The sequence below is a fragment of the Delphinapterus leucas genome, chromosome 19, assembly GCF_059928025.1.
Source record: "Delphinapterus leucas isolate spDelLeu-1000000601 "Yukka" chromosome 19, BTC_Dleu_Yukka2, whole genome shotgun sequence".
NCBI lineage: Eukaryota > Metazoa > Chordata > Mammalia > Artiodactyla > Monodontidae > Delphinapterus > Delphinapterus leucas.
Genome location: NC_143147.1, coordinates 59,284,445 through 59,301,024, shown reverse-complemented (window position 1 = coordinate 59,301,024; position 16,580 = coordinate 59,284,445). Strand labels below are relative to the sequence as shown.

The 16,580-nt window shown below is 48.0% G+C and overlaps 1 protein-coding gene across 6 annotated transcripts in view; it reads left to right on the top strand.

Moving 5' to 3' along the window:
* RPTOR (regulatory associated protein of MTOR complex 1) overlaps positions 1 to 16,580 on the top strand; it is a 349,270-nt gene that overhangs the window by 212,896 nt on the left and 119,794 nt on the right. For all 6 annotated transcript variants that reach the window (XM_089901574.1, XM_089901573.1, XM_089901575.1 and 3 more), the window contains one exon: positions 4,672 to 4,731. In XM_089901574.1, coding sequence (XP_089757700.1) covers positions 4,672 to 4,731 — 60 coding nt within the window. The remainder of the gene's footprint in view (positions 1 to 4,671; positions 4,732 to 16,580) is intronic.

The following is a 16,580-nucleotide window of genomic DNA, read 5'->3' as shown; positions in this document are numbered from 1 at the left end:
CCATGTATGTGAAACTCTAGAACAGAGGAATGAAAATAAGTAGAAAAATCAGAGCAGTGTTTTTGCCTCTGGGCGCAATGGGAGGAAGTAGGAATTGGCAGAGAAAGGGTGAGAGAAAACTCCCTGGGATGTTGGTAGTGGTCCCTGTAGGAGCTTGGGTACACAGGCATGTGCATTTGTCAGAACCCGGTGAACGAACAATTAAGATGTGTGTACTTCATTGTATGTAATCTTACATCAAAAGACAAAAACAATAAACAGATACTGAGATCTCAGTATGTGTGCTGAAGAATTTAAAGGCAAGTGTACCATATCCTCTGTCGCACCAAAAATGAGATGGATTAATGGGCGGAGAGGCAGAGATGTGATAAAGCAAATGCAATCAAATGCTGATGGTGGAACTTAGGTGGTGGGATGCAGGAACTTACTCTAAAATTCTTTCAACTTTGTTGAATGTTGGAAAATGCTGGAAAACAAATGTTTAAAAAAAAAAAAAACCGCAGCTGTGGTGTGTATGGCAAATTCTCTTGTGGTAAGAAAAAAAACTGAACAAAACCCAAGGGTAGATATTGGTTGTGCACGTGTGCTGGGCACATTCTGGATGCAGAGGAGCAGTCAGCAGTGGTCAGCAGTGGAATGGGGCAGCAGGACAGACTCTTAATTTTCCATTACACACATCTGTATTGTTTGGGATGTTCCAGTGACTGTGACTCCTAGAACAAAATAAATCAGCATGATTCAATTTTCTCTAAGAGGTAAATGTGAAAATGTTAATGGTTATCTTAGGTTTGGGGGTAATTTTTACTTGTAATTTTCTGTACTTTTAATTTTTTATGGTAAATATGTGGGGAGTTTTCTAATTAGAAAAAAAATTAATGTATTTCCATTCTCAGAAACAATAGCATCCAACAGTTATATGATAGTGTACAAGGTTACACAGTTGAGTTTTTCTAACGTTAATTAATTTGTTCTGCATAAAAATCTTGAAGCCACTCACTTTCAAGAGCAACAGGAAAAAAGAGATATATGTGAAATATTAGAAATTAATCTTATACCGTATTCACTTGACACATTTATGGATTATCAAAACTATATATTAAGGCACCCTTCTAAGTACTGGGGGCACACTGATGAACAAAATAAGAGAAGTCCTTGTACTCACTGAGCTTATCTTCTATGATAAAGACAAGCAATAACAAATATATAATAAGGTAGCAAGAAATGTTATTTTTAAAAAGCAGGTAGAGAATGAAGGTGCTGTTTTCCTTAGGCTGGTCAGGGAAGGTAGAAGAAGTCCAAATAAAACAAAGGAGTAAACCTTCCAGTTATCTGGGGCAAGAGTGTTGCAGGCTGAGGGAACAGCAAGCGCAAAGGCCCTGAGGTGGGGCTGTACCTGGCGTGTTGAAGGAGCAGGAAGTGTGTCAGGGTGAATGGAGCTGGGTAAGCAGAGTGAGAGTGAGGAAGTGAAGTTAGAGCAGTGACTGGAAGCCCAGGGCAGGGCCTTGGGAGGCTAGGCAAGCACCCTGCATTTCATCCTTCATGGCAGGAAGCCTCTGGAGGGCCAAGATGAGATGACTTATCACAGCATTTCCTCTTAAAAGGGTTGCTTTGCCTGCTGGGTAGAGAATTCCTGGGAGAGGAATAGGAAGCACAGGCAAGAGTGGAAGCAGAGACTGTTCTGGAAAATGTGAGAGACACTGGGGCCTGGCCTAGGGCTGTGGCCTCAATGGAGTTACTCTGCCCCCCAGGGACATTAGGCAGTGTCAGGAGACATGTTTGGTTGTCACAACTGGGGTGTGGTGCTGCTGGCATCCTGTGGGTCGAGGCTAGGGTGCTGCCCTTACAGCAAAGAATGATCTGGTCCTAAGAGTCCTTAGTGCACAGCTGAGAAACCCTGGCCTGAAGGGTCAGCAGGCAGGCAGTAAGCAGTGGTCTGGTGCTGTGTAGCTGTTCGCTCGAAGTTCGGAAAGGGCAAGTCGGACAAAGAAGATTCAGAAGTGGCCAGAGCCTGTTGATGAGAGCTCTAGCACCAAGAGTAAGCACTAACCGACTGCCAGCTGTTGTGTTTATTGTCATAGTTACTAATATTCAATTTTGTGGGATTGTCAAGCCATTTTTATTGCCTCTGATTTTGCCTGGTGCGAAGGAATAAATATTGGCTGGTGTACAATTTGTGGATTGTCAGTCACTGGTTTATCCATGCTGCTCTTAATGCATATAACCATATCATAGATATTTTAAAGTTGCATCATGGCCCTATTTTTAATTTCCTACTTAATGGAACTTTATATTTTCAGCAGATTTATCATAATACTTATTTCCCAGTTAATAATTATTTTTATAATTTTAAAGTCTAATTCCAAAATGTGGCCAGCAATGAATCTGGTTTTATTAACAATTTTTCTCTTGATTTTAGGTAGAATACTCTCCATTGTGGATGAGACACTGAGAAAGTCTGGATTCTGTTATCTTCCTCTGAGGAGTATTTAGCTCTGTTCTTGTAGATGGTTTAATTGATTGAGGTCTCTTAGCTGTAGGACTGGTCTCCTTTGATTTTGCTCCTAGTTCTGGGGTGAGGCTCTGAATCCTGGACCATGGTTGTAACTGAGGCACCACCCCACAGGGTGTCAGTGGAAAGCCCCAGGTGTTGATAGCCCCCTAACGTGGCACTGACTGTCCCCATCTGCATGCATGTCTGCTAGTGAGCAACTGTGGAAACCTCTGCCCATTGTGTTCAGCACTTCAGCTCTGGTGTCCCCGGGGTTCCTCGGGGTCTGGGCCCATGCCTGTGCAGTGCCGGGCTCAGCCCAGGGTCCTAGGAAAGCTTGCTCACAGAGTTTGACTCCTCCTTTCTAAGACTTACCCTGAAGCTCCTGGCAGCCTGGGGTTCTGATCTCCTTTCCGTTGAGCAGTGTCCCCGGCGCTGTGTGAATTGGGGAGCACGCCTGGGAAAAGCTGGTTAAGGCAGACCTTGTTATTCTTCTTTTAAGGGTCATGGCTTCCCTTTCTGCCTGTATTTGTTTGCTCTTTGGTGCTTTCAAGTGGTTGTTTTTTATATTTTGTCCAGAGCTTATTGTTGTTATTGACAAAAGGATTAGTCTGGCACAGACTATCATTATGGGAAGGCAGAGGTCCAATCAGTAAGTGCGTTACAGAGAGAAAGATGACAGAGCAGCCCTGTTTGCATAGGCCTCAGAATTGGACTGGAAAATGTGTTTCCTGTAGAGCATTTCTGTCCACGGAGAGATCCTGATTCACATGGAGCCTCTGTCAGAGCTGCATGTGGGCTGGTTCGGCAGTTGCGGTGATGCGCGGGAGCGGACGGGCCGAGTTCTCCGCCAGAGGAGTAAACAGAAGGATTTGTCTGGAGGAACTGACTGGCCTGGTGGAGCAGCTGGTCAGCCCAGCCGTCTGTGCCGGTGGGAAAGGGCCTCTGTCTGTGTAGGGCAAACACAGCCCTCATTTATGTTTCTTCTGCTCCGTGAATAGAGAGCACCAGCCGGCGCAGCCACAGCCAGGAAGATAACTTCCTCTGCTGGCTGAGCGAGGCGTTGCCCCCCGAGGCCATGAGCCTGGCGGGGCAGGGTGCACTGAGTCCCCTCTTCCCCTCCCCCCACCCTCCCCCCGCTGGAGGGCTGCGTGTTGGGAGCCAGTGGCCCACCAGACGCCGTCTTCACGGCCTTGTCTGTCGTCTTCCAGCCTCTGGGTCTCTCTCTGTCTCCTTGTCTTTCTCCCCCACCTCCACCCACCCACCGTACACGTCTCACTCCGTGTGTCCTGAATGTGGCCGGTTCCTTGTACTCGTCCCCTCCCTTGAGCCCACTGGTATTCTCCAACCTTCCTCCACTTCTCACATCCACTAGTGATACTAAAATGCATTTTGTGGGTGCATTTGCTGTGTGCCTGATGCTGTTTTTATGGAGGGCGTTATTTGTTCTTAATTTTTAAAGCCGGTGAATTAAATGTTTTACATTTCTCCTGCGACTGATACTAAGTTGCCTCTTCACTCCATGCTACCATTGATTCTGTCCTGCTGCGTGGCAATAGCCCTGACAGGAAGAAAGAGATGGTCCGAGACCTCTTGTTGGTGCGTACAAATTAGGTGAAGCCTGGACAGTCCCACCCTAGCTCTCCAGGATGGCTCTGCAGTGAAGATTAAGTCTCACAGCTCTGACTCCTATGATTTTATGATAATTAAAATGATATAATTGAATTCACTTTTGTCTTCTCTCACAAATTTCTTTTGTGTGCCTGGGGGTGGTTCGCTGATTCTTCCATCACTCTCCCCAGCTTACTTGCTTAAGAAGGAAAAATAGAAAAGTGGAGCCTGTTCATCACCTGGGTGGAACCTTCCTGTCCTGTGGAATCTTGTGCGCACACGCCCCCAGCCCCTGCCACAGTGGGGGCTCTGCCCCGCCATCCCGCAGACTTGTTTCTCCCCTTCCACTGGAGACCTGCGGTTGCAGCTCGGTGTTCCTGCCCCTTTGAGAGGCTGCAGGGAGATTTTCTTCATAAACCTAAAAGCTGACAGAATTAAGAAAAACAGGGTTTACTTTTTCACCGTGGCAATCCCCATCCTCACCTTCCTCTCTTTGCTTTTTCTGTGGGACTGTTGCACTCTCTTGTTAAATACCCTGTTGCTGTGATTCACTTTCTTTTCTTTCTCTGCAGGTTTTGCATGCAGAAATGCGTTAGTCTGGTGCCTGGAGTCACACTGGATTTGATAGAAAAGTAAGTCAGATTTTTAAACTATTGTGGCTTCTGGTGTGAGGGGAGTCTCCTTTTTTCACTCTTGGTTCTCAGAAGTACTTCCTGTCCGCACAGGTTGTTTCCCTTTCATGTGGGTGTGTTCTTTTGTTTTCTGATTAAGGCCATGTTTGTGATTGTTACATAGAACACAGCTAAATTTGGGGCCATATTAAAATGAAAAGAATTAAAGCTGAATCCTTTTGAACGTTTAAAAATACTTCCAACACTGAGCCAAAGTAAAAACATATCGTTACACATACAGACCAATCACTTCACATACAGGTCACTGCCATACAGATCCACCACTCTGCACATAGAGATCATCACTCTGCTCCCCAGCTGCAAACGTCAGATCACAGCTTAGCATCTTCCCGATGTTCTTCAATGTTCCCTTTCACGTTCTGCAACCTTCCATCCCCCCACCCCCAATGTTACATTCTATCTCAGGGCAGATGCAGTGGTCCCTGCAGGAGGGGTCCTTCATGATGTGCTGCGGTTGCTCGGCCTCTCGTTGTCCTCCCAGGTCACAGGGCTGGCTTGTCTGCTCCTGTCATGAGCCTCTTTGTATCAGTACACCATCTCACAGCTCTAAACTTGACCTGCATTTTTTATTTGTTTGCGTGTTCATTTCATTCATCCTGATTCACCTAGGTAGTTCCTAACGCTTCTGTTCCGAACCCCGTTTCTTCTAGAATTAACATGCAAATTGTTTCCAAAGTCTTGATATACAAAGTCTTGTGCTAAAACAGCTAAAGCCTGATTTTAATTACATTAGGTAGGAAAAGCAAATCTAGTTTTCTCTCCTGGAAAACAACTTGCCTGTGTGTCAGGGGAAATACACAAAAATATTATGCCTGAACACCCACTGTAAGGGCACGGTGGACTCAGTCACGTGCATTCTCACGGGCAAATACAGAGAATGTGGTGGCTACCCTTGAACTGACAGGGAGTGGCCTGTTGGACATGTTGTTAAAGACCAACACCCATGGTGGGCTGCCGAGCACATGTTTGAAACCGTGCATAACTCTGTGTGTGTGTGTGTGTGTGTGTGTGTGTGTGTATACATATCAACAAGGCATGAAATGAAATAGTTACACTTCACTCTGGGTAGGAAAGTGGAATTTGGAGCAAGAAGCAGGGAGGAGCAGTGTTAGGGACTGATTTTTTTCCATCTTGTTTAATTTTTTTTATAAGAATATAGACATGGAAAACATAGGTACAAATAAATTTAAAAGAAAGAATCAACAAAATACAATTAGGATACCTGCAAACGGTTCATCGAGTATAATTTCTTCCATTAAATTTTGGATAAATGTTTAAGGAAATCATGTGACTGGTCACTGCATCTGTTTGCTTCAAGATGCTTTTGTCCGCAAGCAAAATGGGATATTGTGACAAGAAAGAATTAGTGTAACATTGATCAGTGCCAGCAGGACAAATGGGAAGACCTGGTGGTCCCCTCTGCTCAGAGTGGGTCTTGGTTACCACTGCCCAGCCCACAGCTGATTCTTGGTTACCATTGACCAGCCCACATCTGGGTCTTGGTTACCACTGACCCACAGTTGAGGAGACTTTGAAGCCATTGCTGGAAAGGCAGTGCTGGCTGAGGCAGGGCCGGAGGATGCGCTGATAGATTGGCACTGCAGGCTGGGTGGGAAGCAGCGGGAACTTGAGGTCGGGATTGGGACCAGCAGCAGAGCTGTGTTCGGGGAGCTGGTTGTGCTAGCTCGGTCAGAGCAGGGACCGTAGACTTCAGTGTGTCACATTCGCAAGGGTCAGGGAGGGCAGAGGTCTGGCTCTCCGTGTGCCCCCACCCAACCCCCATATGTAGTGTAAGGCACACCGGTGACTCTTGCTCCTATTCGAAACTGTGCTGCTCTGGGCATGTGCAGCTGCTGGTTTTCTCCAAATCGGAGTGCTGGTGCAATCTGGTGTCAGGTGGTGGGGAGAACGTGTTGCAGCCTCGTGTCCCCAGTCCTGTCTGTGCTGGGCAGCCCGGTGCACCAGGGGTCACTGCAGTCGGGAAGCAGAGGGCCAGGTGGCCAGGCGCTGAGTGCTTTTTTAACTGGGCTCCACGATTGCCTTGTCCTGGTCACGCTCGCACAGCTGTCTTCTAGAGACAGAAGGCTCAACGCCCCGCCGCTCAGGGGAGCTGCTCCTCTCCGTTCTAAGCCAGCTTCACCTCCAAGGTGGGCTGAAACCAAGAAAACCATTTACAAGTGCTGGACAAACAAGGCAACCATCGAGAGACATCACACGGAGAGAAGTTAGAAAATAAGAAAATGCTAGATCTGCCTGGTTATCCGGCCTGTTTGGTTCGATTCCCTGATGAGATTTCAGAGTTTGGAAGCCATTCCGTCAGAGTTCGTTCACCAGCACTGCTGTGCTGTGTCTGTGGGTCTTTACTTCTCTCCATTTCTGAGTGACAGAGCCTCTGTTACCTGTACCACAGATCTCCATAGACATGTAATTCTCAAATAAACCGTTATCCATTAAAACTTCGATAAAGTTACATTCTTTCCTAGCGAGGTGACGTCTGGTGACCAGTTCAGACGGTTCTTGTTCTGTGTAAATATTTTGTGAGCAGGGCTGGGTTGTCTCCTTCTCCCACTGGGTGGGGCGGCTTGAAGCATGAACTCAGCCCAGACCCTGTCTCACATGCTGGGTGGTGTACCCTCCTGGTCACTCAGCATGGTTGTGACCGTCCCTGACTGCTGTGCTTGTATGGTGCAGGTGGGCCCAGACAAACAGTGTCACGTGTTCCGAGTTCTCCAGACTAAAAAGAGCTGTTAAAAATCACATAACTTAAAAATATATTTTTTAGGTTATTTAGTTAAACCCCCTGATATTACTGAAGAGGAACCTGGCTTTGGTTTGGTTCAGCTTCCTCAGTGACATTTCCCGCCTGGCGGTGTCAGGCCCGCCTGGCGGCCAGGTCTCTGGACGTCTCTCTGTGGTCTTTCCCATACACAGGCCCTCCCTTTTCCAGACTTTGGTGTCTAGACAGCCAGCTCCTATCCTGTCACTTTCTCAGACTTACAGTGTGCACAGCAACTTGACACCCTAAGCCTGATCCACAAAAGAAAAGAATTGGCAAATTGGACTTCATCAAAATTTAAACTGTTTACTCTGTAAGACACTGCTAAGAGAGAGAAAAGATAAGCTACAAACTTGGGGAAAATATTTGCAAATCACATAGCTGACAAAGGACTTGTATCCAGAATATATGAAGATATCTCAAAACTCAAAAATAAGGGAAAAAAAACAACAAAAAAAAAACAAATTTTAAAATGGACGAGAGACACTTTACCAAAGAGGATTTAAGGTTGGCCAATAAGCACATGAGAAGATGTTCAAAATCATTAACTGTTAGGGAAATGTAAATTAAAACCACAGCAAGACACCATTGCACACCTATTAGAATGACTGAAACAAAAAAAGGCTGGCGGTACCGAGTGCGGTGAGTACTGGGATGGCAGGACTCCCACACGTTGCTGTGCAAAGGCAGAGCGGTGCAGCCACCCTGGAGAAGTGCGTGGCTTCTTGTCACTTTAAACATACCTTACCGGGCTTCACTGGTGACGCAGTGGTTGAGAGTCCGCCTGCCGATGCAGGGGACACGGGTTCATGCCCCGGTCCGGGAAGATCCCACATGCCGCGGAGTGGCTAGGCCCGTGAGCCATGGCCGCTGAACCTGCGCGTCCAGAGCCTGTGCTCCGCAACAGGAGAGGCCACAGCAGTGAGAGGCCCGCGTACCGCAAAAACAAAACAAAACAAAACAAAAAACATACCTTATCATATGTCCCCGCAGTCCCAGTCCCGGGGGTTTACCCTAGAGGAATGAAGACTTAGAGTCATACAAAGTCCTGTACAAGCATGTTTATAGTAGCTTTGTTCCTCACCATCCAAACCTAGGAACAACCAGAATGTCCTGGGGGTGAATGGATAAACAGGCTGTGTTGCATCCATACAGAGGAGCAGCACCTCCAGGGGGAAGGGAGGCCCTTGGGTCCACAGCCACGAAGGGTCCCAGAGGTCCTTCATGGAGTGAAAGGTGACCCAGATCTGGTTCTATTCATGTGGCATTCAGGAAGAGACAGAACTGCAGGGTCAGAGAACAGGACTATAGAGAGAGGCTATGAAGGTGATGGAATGTTCACTATCCTGAGTGTGGTGCTGGTTCCACAAACCTACACGTGCTAAAATCATAGTGCCGCATACCCCAAACCAATGTACTATACGACAACTTCAGAAATAGGATTAATATAGAATGTGGGGGAAATAAGATACCCTGTAAGAGATACAGGTCAGAATGACTAAAGGAAGTCATAGCAGAAACACCTGAACTGGGGAAGCAGGGACCAGAGGAAATGGAGAACAGAATTTGAGAGGGGAGTGGTCTTTCTACCATGAAATGTGCTCCATTGTTTCTTGGGGAGAAACCTTTATTCTTACTACTTAAACTGGCTAATGAGGATTGAAATATAGAAGCAAACACCCTTATATAATAAGATTTTAGTATTTTTCATCAAGCACAATTTTCCTAAATCAGGACTTCAGAGTTTGCAGCCACCAGTGTTCCTGGAAACACCCAGTGTTGACCCCTCCCCTTCCCCAGGGCTAAGTGACTTTCTCAGCTGGTGAGTCTACACTTTGGCCTATGAAGGTTGTTTCACAGGGTCCTCTTTTTTCCATCTTCCCATCTCCTGTGCCAGGTGATACTACAACGCTGGTGAAATGCTAAAAGACTGGGAGTCTGTGTGTTTTAATCTAAAAAGAAAAACTTCATTAATAGCATCCTGAGTGGGAATGGAGGCGAGGAAGGGGATGTGGTAGAAAGACTGCAGATAGACAGATGTGGCTGGGGTCCTGGCCTCACCCTCAGGAGTCACACTCACTGGGCACACCCCTGTCACCCCCACATCTGTCCCTGTCATACAGGTCGGACTGAGGAGCATGTGGTACTGTCAGCTCTGTGGGCGTCAACCCACAAATACTTCTGTTGTTTTACCACTTTCCGCCAAGCTGCAGTGGGGATAATGGTTAATACTACTTTGCATTTCTGAAGCCATTTGGATTTCTGATAAAGACTGAAGGCGGAAAGTGTCTTTCATACACCCTCCCTGTCCACCATCAGGTGAATGCTGCCACACAACTTTTGGAAGATTGTGTACCCAAAGTCCAGCTAGCTGTGCAATTTAAAAAGAGATCATTCCCATTCCAGAGGGGTTTGCATTTTAGAAAAGCGTGTTGTCCAGATTAGTTGGGACAGGCTACAAGCATCCAGAATGAACCACACTTTTCCCCCCAGATGGAGCTTCATTTGGGTGGGTTTGTGATGGTGGTGACAAAAAGAGAGTAAGAAGAAGACATTTTAGAAACCTCGAGTTTTTATTGTGAATAACTTTTCAAGGTACATTGATTTGGGTCTGAGTCATCGTTCTCTGAATACAACTTAGCAAAAGTATAGTTCAGTTGAGATGCACACACATCATCGTTTTCAGTTGGAGGTGCCACGTGGCTTGCTCCCCTCGTAGCCTGGCCAAGGTTAGAGTGAATGTGTGGGGTTGAATTATGTTTATTTTTTATGCCAGGGCAAACTCCAAACTTTAGTTATATGGCGCTAGTAGAAATCCAGATGTGCAGCTCCTTAAGATACCCAGCCACTAGAACCGTGAGATCTATTTCTGAGTAGATACAAGTTCTTAATTTCTGTAGCTTACTTGAGAGATTTTTCCATTTAAAATGCTATTCTGTTTTTTTAATTTTTAGATTTTTTTCCCCAACTGTGCTTACAGTCTGTAAGAAGAAAAAATTTCAAGAAGCAGATGTGATTTTGCAGTTACAAGGCTAGAGAGAAATGCAGCACGTCTGTGTTCAATAGAGTCTTCCAGGCTGCTGAGGTTTCTGTATTCAGAGAACATTCCTGGGGACAGTGTCTCATTATTTTTCACCTATTTTATCATCATTTTCTGGAGATTTCTGGTCAACATATACAGCTCTTGGATGTAGCAAGCTCTTGGCGTCCGCCTCTCTGGGGCTGTGTTTGGTCTCCACTTGCTGCGCTGGGGCTGCTTGGGGTTCCCTCAGGGTCATAACTCATTGTGATGTTTACCTGCACGTTGGTGAAGCAGGTCCACTCGGGAACTGTCGTGTGAGGTGATTCCTTACTTGTGAATCCTTGGCATGCTGAGTGCCTGAACTGCTGCTCTGGGCCAGGCTGTCCAGGCTGATTTACCCTTTTCCTCCATCTTGTCGGCAGTCCTCTCCTTGGATGGCCATTCTCACCATATCAAGTGCCCTTTGTCCACTGGATGCCCCTCCTCTGCACAAGCCCGCCCGCCTTTGGGACGTGGCTGTGACTCACCAGAAGAGGTGCAGGGAGTGTTCAGCGGAGCCTCGTGGATGCTTCTCCCAGGGAGGTTCACCCCACCCTCTTGGTGGCGTGACTGAGCAAGCTGACCCTTTAGGGGGCAAAGTGAGATCCTCACATGGGCTTCCAGTGCAGCTCGTTTGTGGGTCCAGGTTAATTGGCAGGATAACTTGTGCTTACTTACAATTATAGGACCAAACAGAAATTGGCTTTTTTGCTCAATCCCTTGGTCCCATTTCATTTTTTCTTTAGCAGTTCTTTATTCCTAACAAAATCCTAAGCACTGTCGATTGGTGGGGGAGAGGAAGAAACTCTCTCAGCAAGGAAGCACTTAAGAAAGTATTCCTGCATGGAAAGTATCCGTGTGTGGATGGCGTGGGCTGTGTGGATGGTGTGGATAAACCATGTCAGGGAGCTCCTGGAGACATATCAACAGCGATGATGGGGCTGCCACTGACATGTTGCTGGTTTCACGAGCATTTTTTTTTTTCGGTACACGGGCCTCTCACTGCTGTGGCCTCTCCCGTTGTGGAGCACAGGCTCCGGACGCGCAGGCTCAGCGGCCATGGCTCACGGGCCTAGCCGCTCTGCGGCATGTGGGATCTTCCCGGACTGGGGCACGAACCCGTGTCCCTTGCATCAGCAGGCGGACTCTCAACCACTGCGCCACCAGGGAAGCCCTCACGAGCGTTTTAAGGCATTCTGCATCCAGTATGACTCTGGTTTCAGCTCACCACACGGAAAATCTTAAACTTGAGAACCTCTCCGTCACCCCTAAGTGTGAAGGTGTCCCTGATCACCCTACCACCTGACTGGGGTGACAAGTCACAATACAGAGATGAAACAGAACAGGAGGGGCACTGGCCTGTGTTGTTGGGTTTTGTTTCCTTCAAGTTTAATGACCTGCAGAAAATAAGAATAATGTCCATCCAGTCCTCTGCCCACCCCTTCCCTTCCCGGGCGCCTGCTCTGCATGTGTGAAGGATGGTCCTGGCACAGCCTGGCGAGTGGCCATGCTGAGGCCTGGCGTGTGTGGACCGGGATGGCAGGCACGTGGCCCGAGCTGCCACTTCTTCCCCTGCGTGTGGCTCTGTGCACACCCAGGTTTCCAGGGCCACAGCTTGTTAGGACCGGCGCCGGCTCTTAATGTCAGCGTGAGCTGGTGAGGGAAACTGCCCTGCACGCTGCATGGCAGGCGACCCCATCCAAGGAGCCCCCGAGAGCCTCGGGGTCGGGAGTGTCAGGCATGGGGACTTGAGGGTGGCACCAGGCTTCACCTGCGTGACCTGCCTTTCCAGCCATCTTCCAGCACCTTCCCTTACTGCCAGTAGACAGTCAGAAATGCAGCCCGATCCTGTCGTCGCCCTCCTCTTTGCCATCACTGGAGAAATTGATTGAAAAGTTTCACACTTCAGAATCGCTGCATGGTAATTCTTTGATAAATGTGGTTTGTTTCAAACAGCTGCCTCTGTGCAGCAGCTCAGCATAAGGTTCCGCAGGATATCAAGGATTAACCCCTTCCCAGTCTCGGCCACCTTTGTCAGATGTGCAAAATGTGTTGTTTAGAGTCTCAGCACAAGATCAAAGAGACTACATGGGCAGTGTGTGTGTTGTAATTATTTAGCAATCTTTAAAGCTAGGCAAGGAATTTGTTTTCTAATTAAGCTGCTGTGCCTAGAAGTAAATTATAGTGAACCTTCTCTGAGAAATCTCCCGATTTCTAATTATCTAAGCGAACCCAGCAGCCTGATAAATAGGCATGTTGCCACTGCGGTACATATTTATATTCTGACAATATTCTGAATCCTTTGAGAGACTGGCAATAAGATCCATGCTTGGAAATTAAGGGACATTTTTCAGCCCTGAAACAAAGTAATGAAACGCTTAAACCGTGCTAGAAATATTAGGGTACTCAGAAAGCTCCCGGGAGTCAGAAAGCCGTGGAAGCTATTCCATGAGGCTGTTAGTTGGTATTCTGATCACTGGAGGCACAGAGCACACCAAAAAATTATTCATAATTAACATCTATTGTGTAAACAGCATATTTTAAATAACTAACAATCCACCGTCTTGAATAAAGTGAATTGCTGTGTCCTGCTTCCTCAGAACGTTGAATAGCAGTTTAGCCCCTGTTTAGTCCAGGAGCAGTGGCTGAAGCTGAGCCTGGATTTGGAGCTTGATTTTCGGTTGAAACCTTGAACGTTTTAACTTAGCTGCAGTCTCCATCTTAAGAATCCTGGTCTTGGGCTTCCCTGATTGCACAGTGGTTAAGAATCCGCCTGCCAGTGCAGGGGACACAGGTTCAAGCCCTGGTCCAGGAAGATCCCACGTGCCACGGAGCAACTAAGCCTATGCGCCACAGCTACTGAGCCTGCACTCTGGAGCCCGCGAGCCACAACCACTGAGCCCACGTGCCATAACTACTGAAGCCCGCACGCCTAGAGCCCATGCTCCACAACAAGAGAAGCCACCGCAATGAGAAGCCCGCACACCACAACGAAGAGTAGCCCCCATTCGCTGCAACTAGAAAAAGCCTATGTGCAGCAACAAAGACCCAACACAGCCAAAAATAAAAATAAATAAAGTAAATTAATTTAAAAAAAAAAAAGAATCCTGGTCTCATCTGAGTCCTGTGGATACAGTGAGGAAGAGGTAAAAACATACATGAATTGTGGCTTGAGAATACAGGGTAACCCATGATTCTTTAGTTGAGAATTAGGAAGAATAATAGGTGACGTTCATTGGGCACCTGCTATGTGCCAGGTACTGTGTTAAGTGCATTACATATATTAACTCTCTAGTCCTCCCTAGAGCTTTTCGAAGGGAGGTGCTATTATTGTCCACATTCCAAAGATGGGGAAACTGAGGCGCCAGCAGGCAAGTAGCCAGCCCAGTGTCTGACTGCCCGGGCCTTGCCGAGTGGCCTGTTCCAGCATCGTGGCAGGAGGGGAAGCGGCGTCCCATGGGGCTGGCATGGGCAGAGAGGTCCAGGGCTGGTGGCTGCTGCTCGGGAGCTGTGATTAGAACTTACTCTGCTGTCAAGCTGTAATTGTACACATGTATTATGTTTCAAAGGGAAACTGTCAAAAGATACCAGTCTTGATTCAAAAAGTACCTTTCTTTCCAACATAAATATATTGTATTGGCTGGTTGAAGGTGAAAATCAGTAATTCATTAACGCCTGCCAGTCGCTGAGAAGAAGAGTAATGATTCACTGGAAGCTAATTTGGAAATGAGTGGGGAAAACAAAACCCCAAGAGATGGTGCAGTGGAGAGAATGTGAGTAATTGGCAGAAATGTGGGAACACTGAGGTGGAACAGAGTCACAGATCCTCCCCAGCCCCACAAGCAGGCATCAATGAGCCTGGCCTTGGAGTGCCACCACCAGAGAGAGTGACTGGGCGGGACCGGGCTTTTCTGCGCTCTGATCCTGCTCAGGTCGGAAGGGGAAGGAGGGTGGGTCCCCACACCCCTTACGGTCTCTCTGGCCTCTGCTGATCAGCCAGCGTGAAGGAGGCTTGTCTGGGAGGAAGCCATGGATGAGCTGCCCGGGGAGCATGAGAGGTTCCCGAGGCCTCCGTGGGGCACCTGCTCACGGTGCAGAGAGAGTCCGTTTCCTTCTCAGTGAGACCAAATCCTGGCCTTTTCTCATCCAAGCAAAGGCTGCACAGGGCCGCTCGAGGCGTTTAGACATCCGCGGCACTCATTTCATCTCCTGGCGCCTGGTGCCCTCAGCGCCCCCCTGGTGTCCTGAAGAAAATGTGTCTGTGGGTCTCTAATGGACGCTGAATCCGTGAGATCTGGGGGTGCAGATGGCAGTGCAGGCGGCTTTTCTTAATCGAAGGCAGGCGTCAGGCAGTGAGAGGGGAAGGCTACTGGGGGCTCAGCGCGTGCCTACCAGTTACTCTCAGATTGGCCTTCCTTGTGGTGACATTGTCTCCTGAGTCTTGCTGGTGCCTCCGGGGACGCTTATTGCAGCAGGCCTGTGACGGAGAAGATAAGGCTGAGTCAGTGCCTCATCCCATTTCTGTCCCTATTGAAGCTGGCACTGCTTCCCTCCTTTCTTAGTCTACTTCTTGTTAACCTGTCTCTGAGAGCTTGTTCAAGTCCAGCTCTGCAACACGATCCTCTCCCTTACAGCCCAGCAGTGGGCGCTGCTTCATTATGTTGGGGTGGGGGGCAGTTACACTAAGCTGTGTTCCCTAGACCTGTCCCTCAATACAGGACTCAGAGCCCCATTGATCACCCGTGTTGGCACAGGCCTTGGTGCGCCCAAGCTGTCAGAGGTGCATTGGCTCTTTGGTCCACACACCAGTCCAGGGAGTGACTATTGGCACCATCTCCATCTCAGACCCTGGAAACCAAGACAAGAGGAGGTTGAGTGTCTTGCTCAGTCACTTGTAAGTGGCAAAGCCAGCTTCCTGCCTGCTCCATCCGCCAAACCACCTGGTCATTGTGCCGGGTTTTCTTTCCAGAGAGAGCACTCGCCCACGCTGATCTGAGCACGTCTTCTGAACTAGAAGCCAATGAGTCACACGTGAGATGCCTACTTTTGAGAGGGGCATCTGAGATTCTAAGTTTAAATGCTCCTAGGAACCAGGCATCTCTTTCTTGGACTGTTCATTCATTCATTCAGCAAAGAGTTGGTGTGTGCCCTTGCATTCTTATCAGGAGAAGGAAAAATGAAAACATAAATTTAAAAATATGAAATTACAAAGTGTGCTAGATGGAGCCATAACATAGTTACTGTTGCTTCTCTGATTGAGAAGCCAGGAAGGCCTGTCTCCTGGAGGGTGATCCACCTGGCCAGAAGGAGCCAGCCACACGAGGTGGGGGACAGCATCCCAACCGGGAGCCTCGCAGACTGAGTTGGGCACAAGTTTGGTGTGCTCCAAGTGCCGCCCTGGAAGGGCATTCGTAGGTCTGGTATTTAGAATTAATGCACTTAGAGGGTTCACAGTGGCCTCTCAAGTCTGACTCAAATCACTACATCACACAGTAAAGCTGAGCACTTAGTAGCTTGGTTAGTACCTAAATAGGGGATGGAGCCAGATTGTTTCCAACTATAGTTGCTGGATTGCTGTACAGGTATGCGGTGACGTTTACACTTCCATGCCAGCCACCAGCAAGTGTTGGAGTGCCGGTGGTGTGTACCACACCAGTTGCTAGGGGGTGATGATGGGAGAAGACTAACAGTGTACGAGATGGTGTGTCCTCAAGACACACTGATCAGGGTGTCTTGGTCAGTAAAAACTGATCAGGGGGCTCAGGTTCATATCTGTAGAACCATTAACAAGGAAGGCCTGAGCTCACTAGGCTGCAAGCCTCTTGGAGCTGAGATTGGAGTGGACGCTCAGTAAGAGGTTGGTAAGAGGTTGATTGGCCTCCTCTCCTGCGTGGACAGCGTGTAGTGGGCAGTCAGTGAATGCCTGTGAGTGGATAGTGGTCCAGAGAGGAG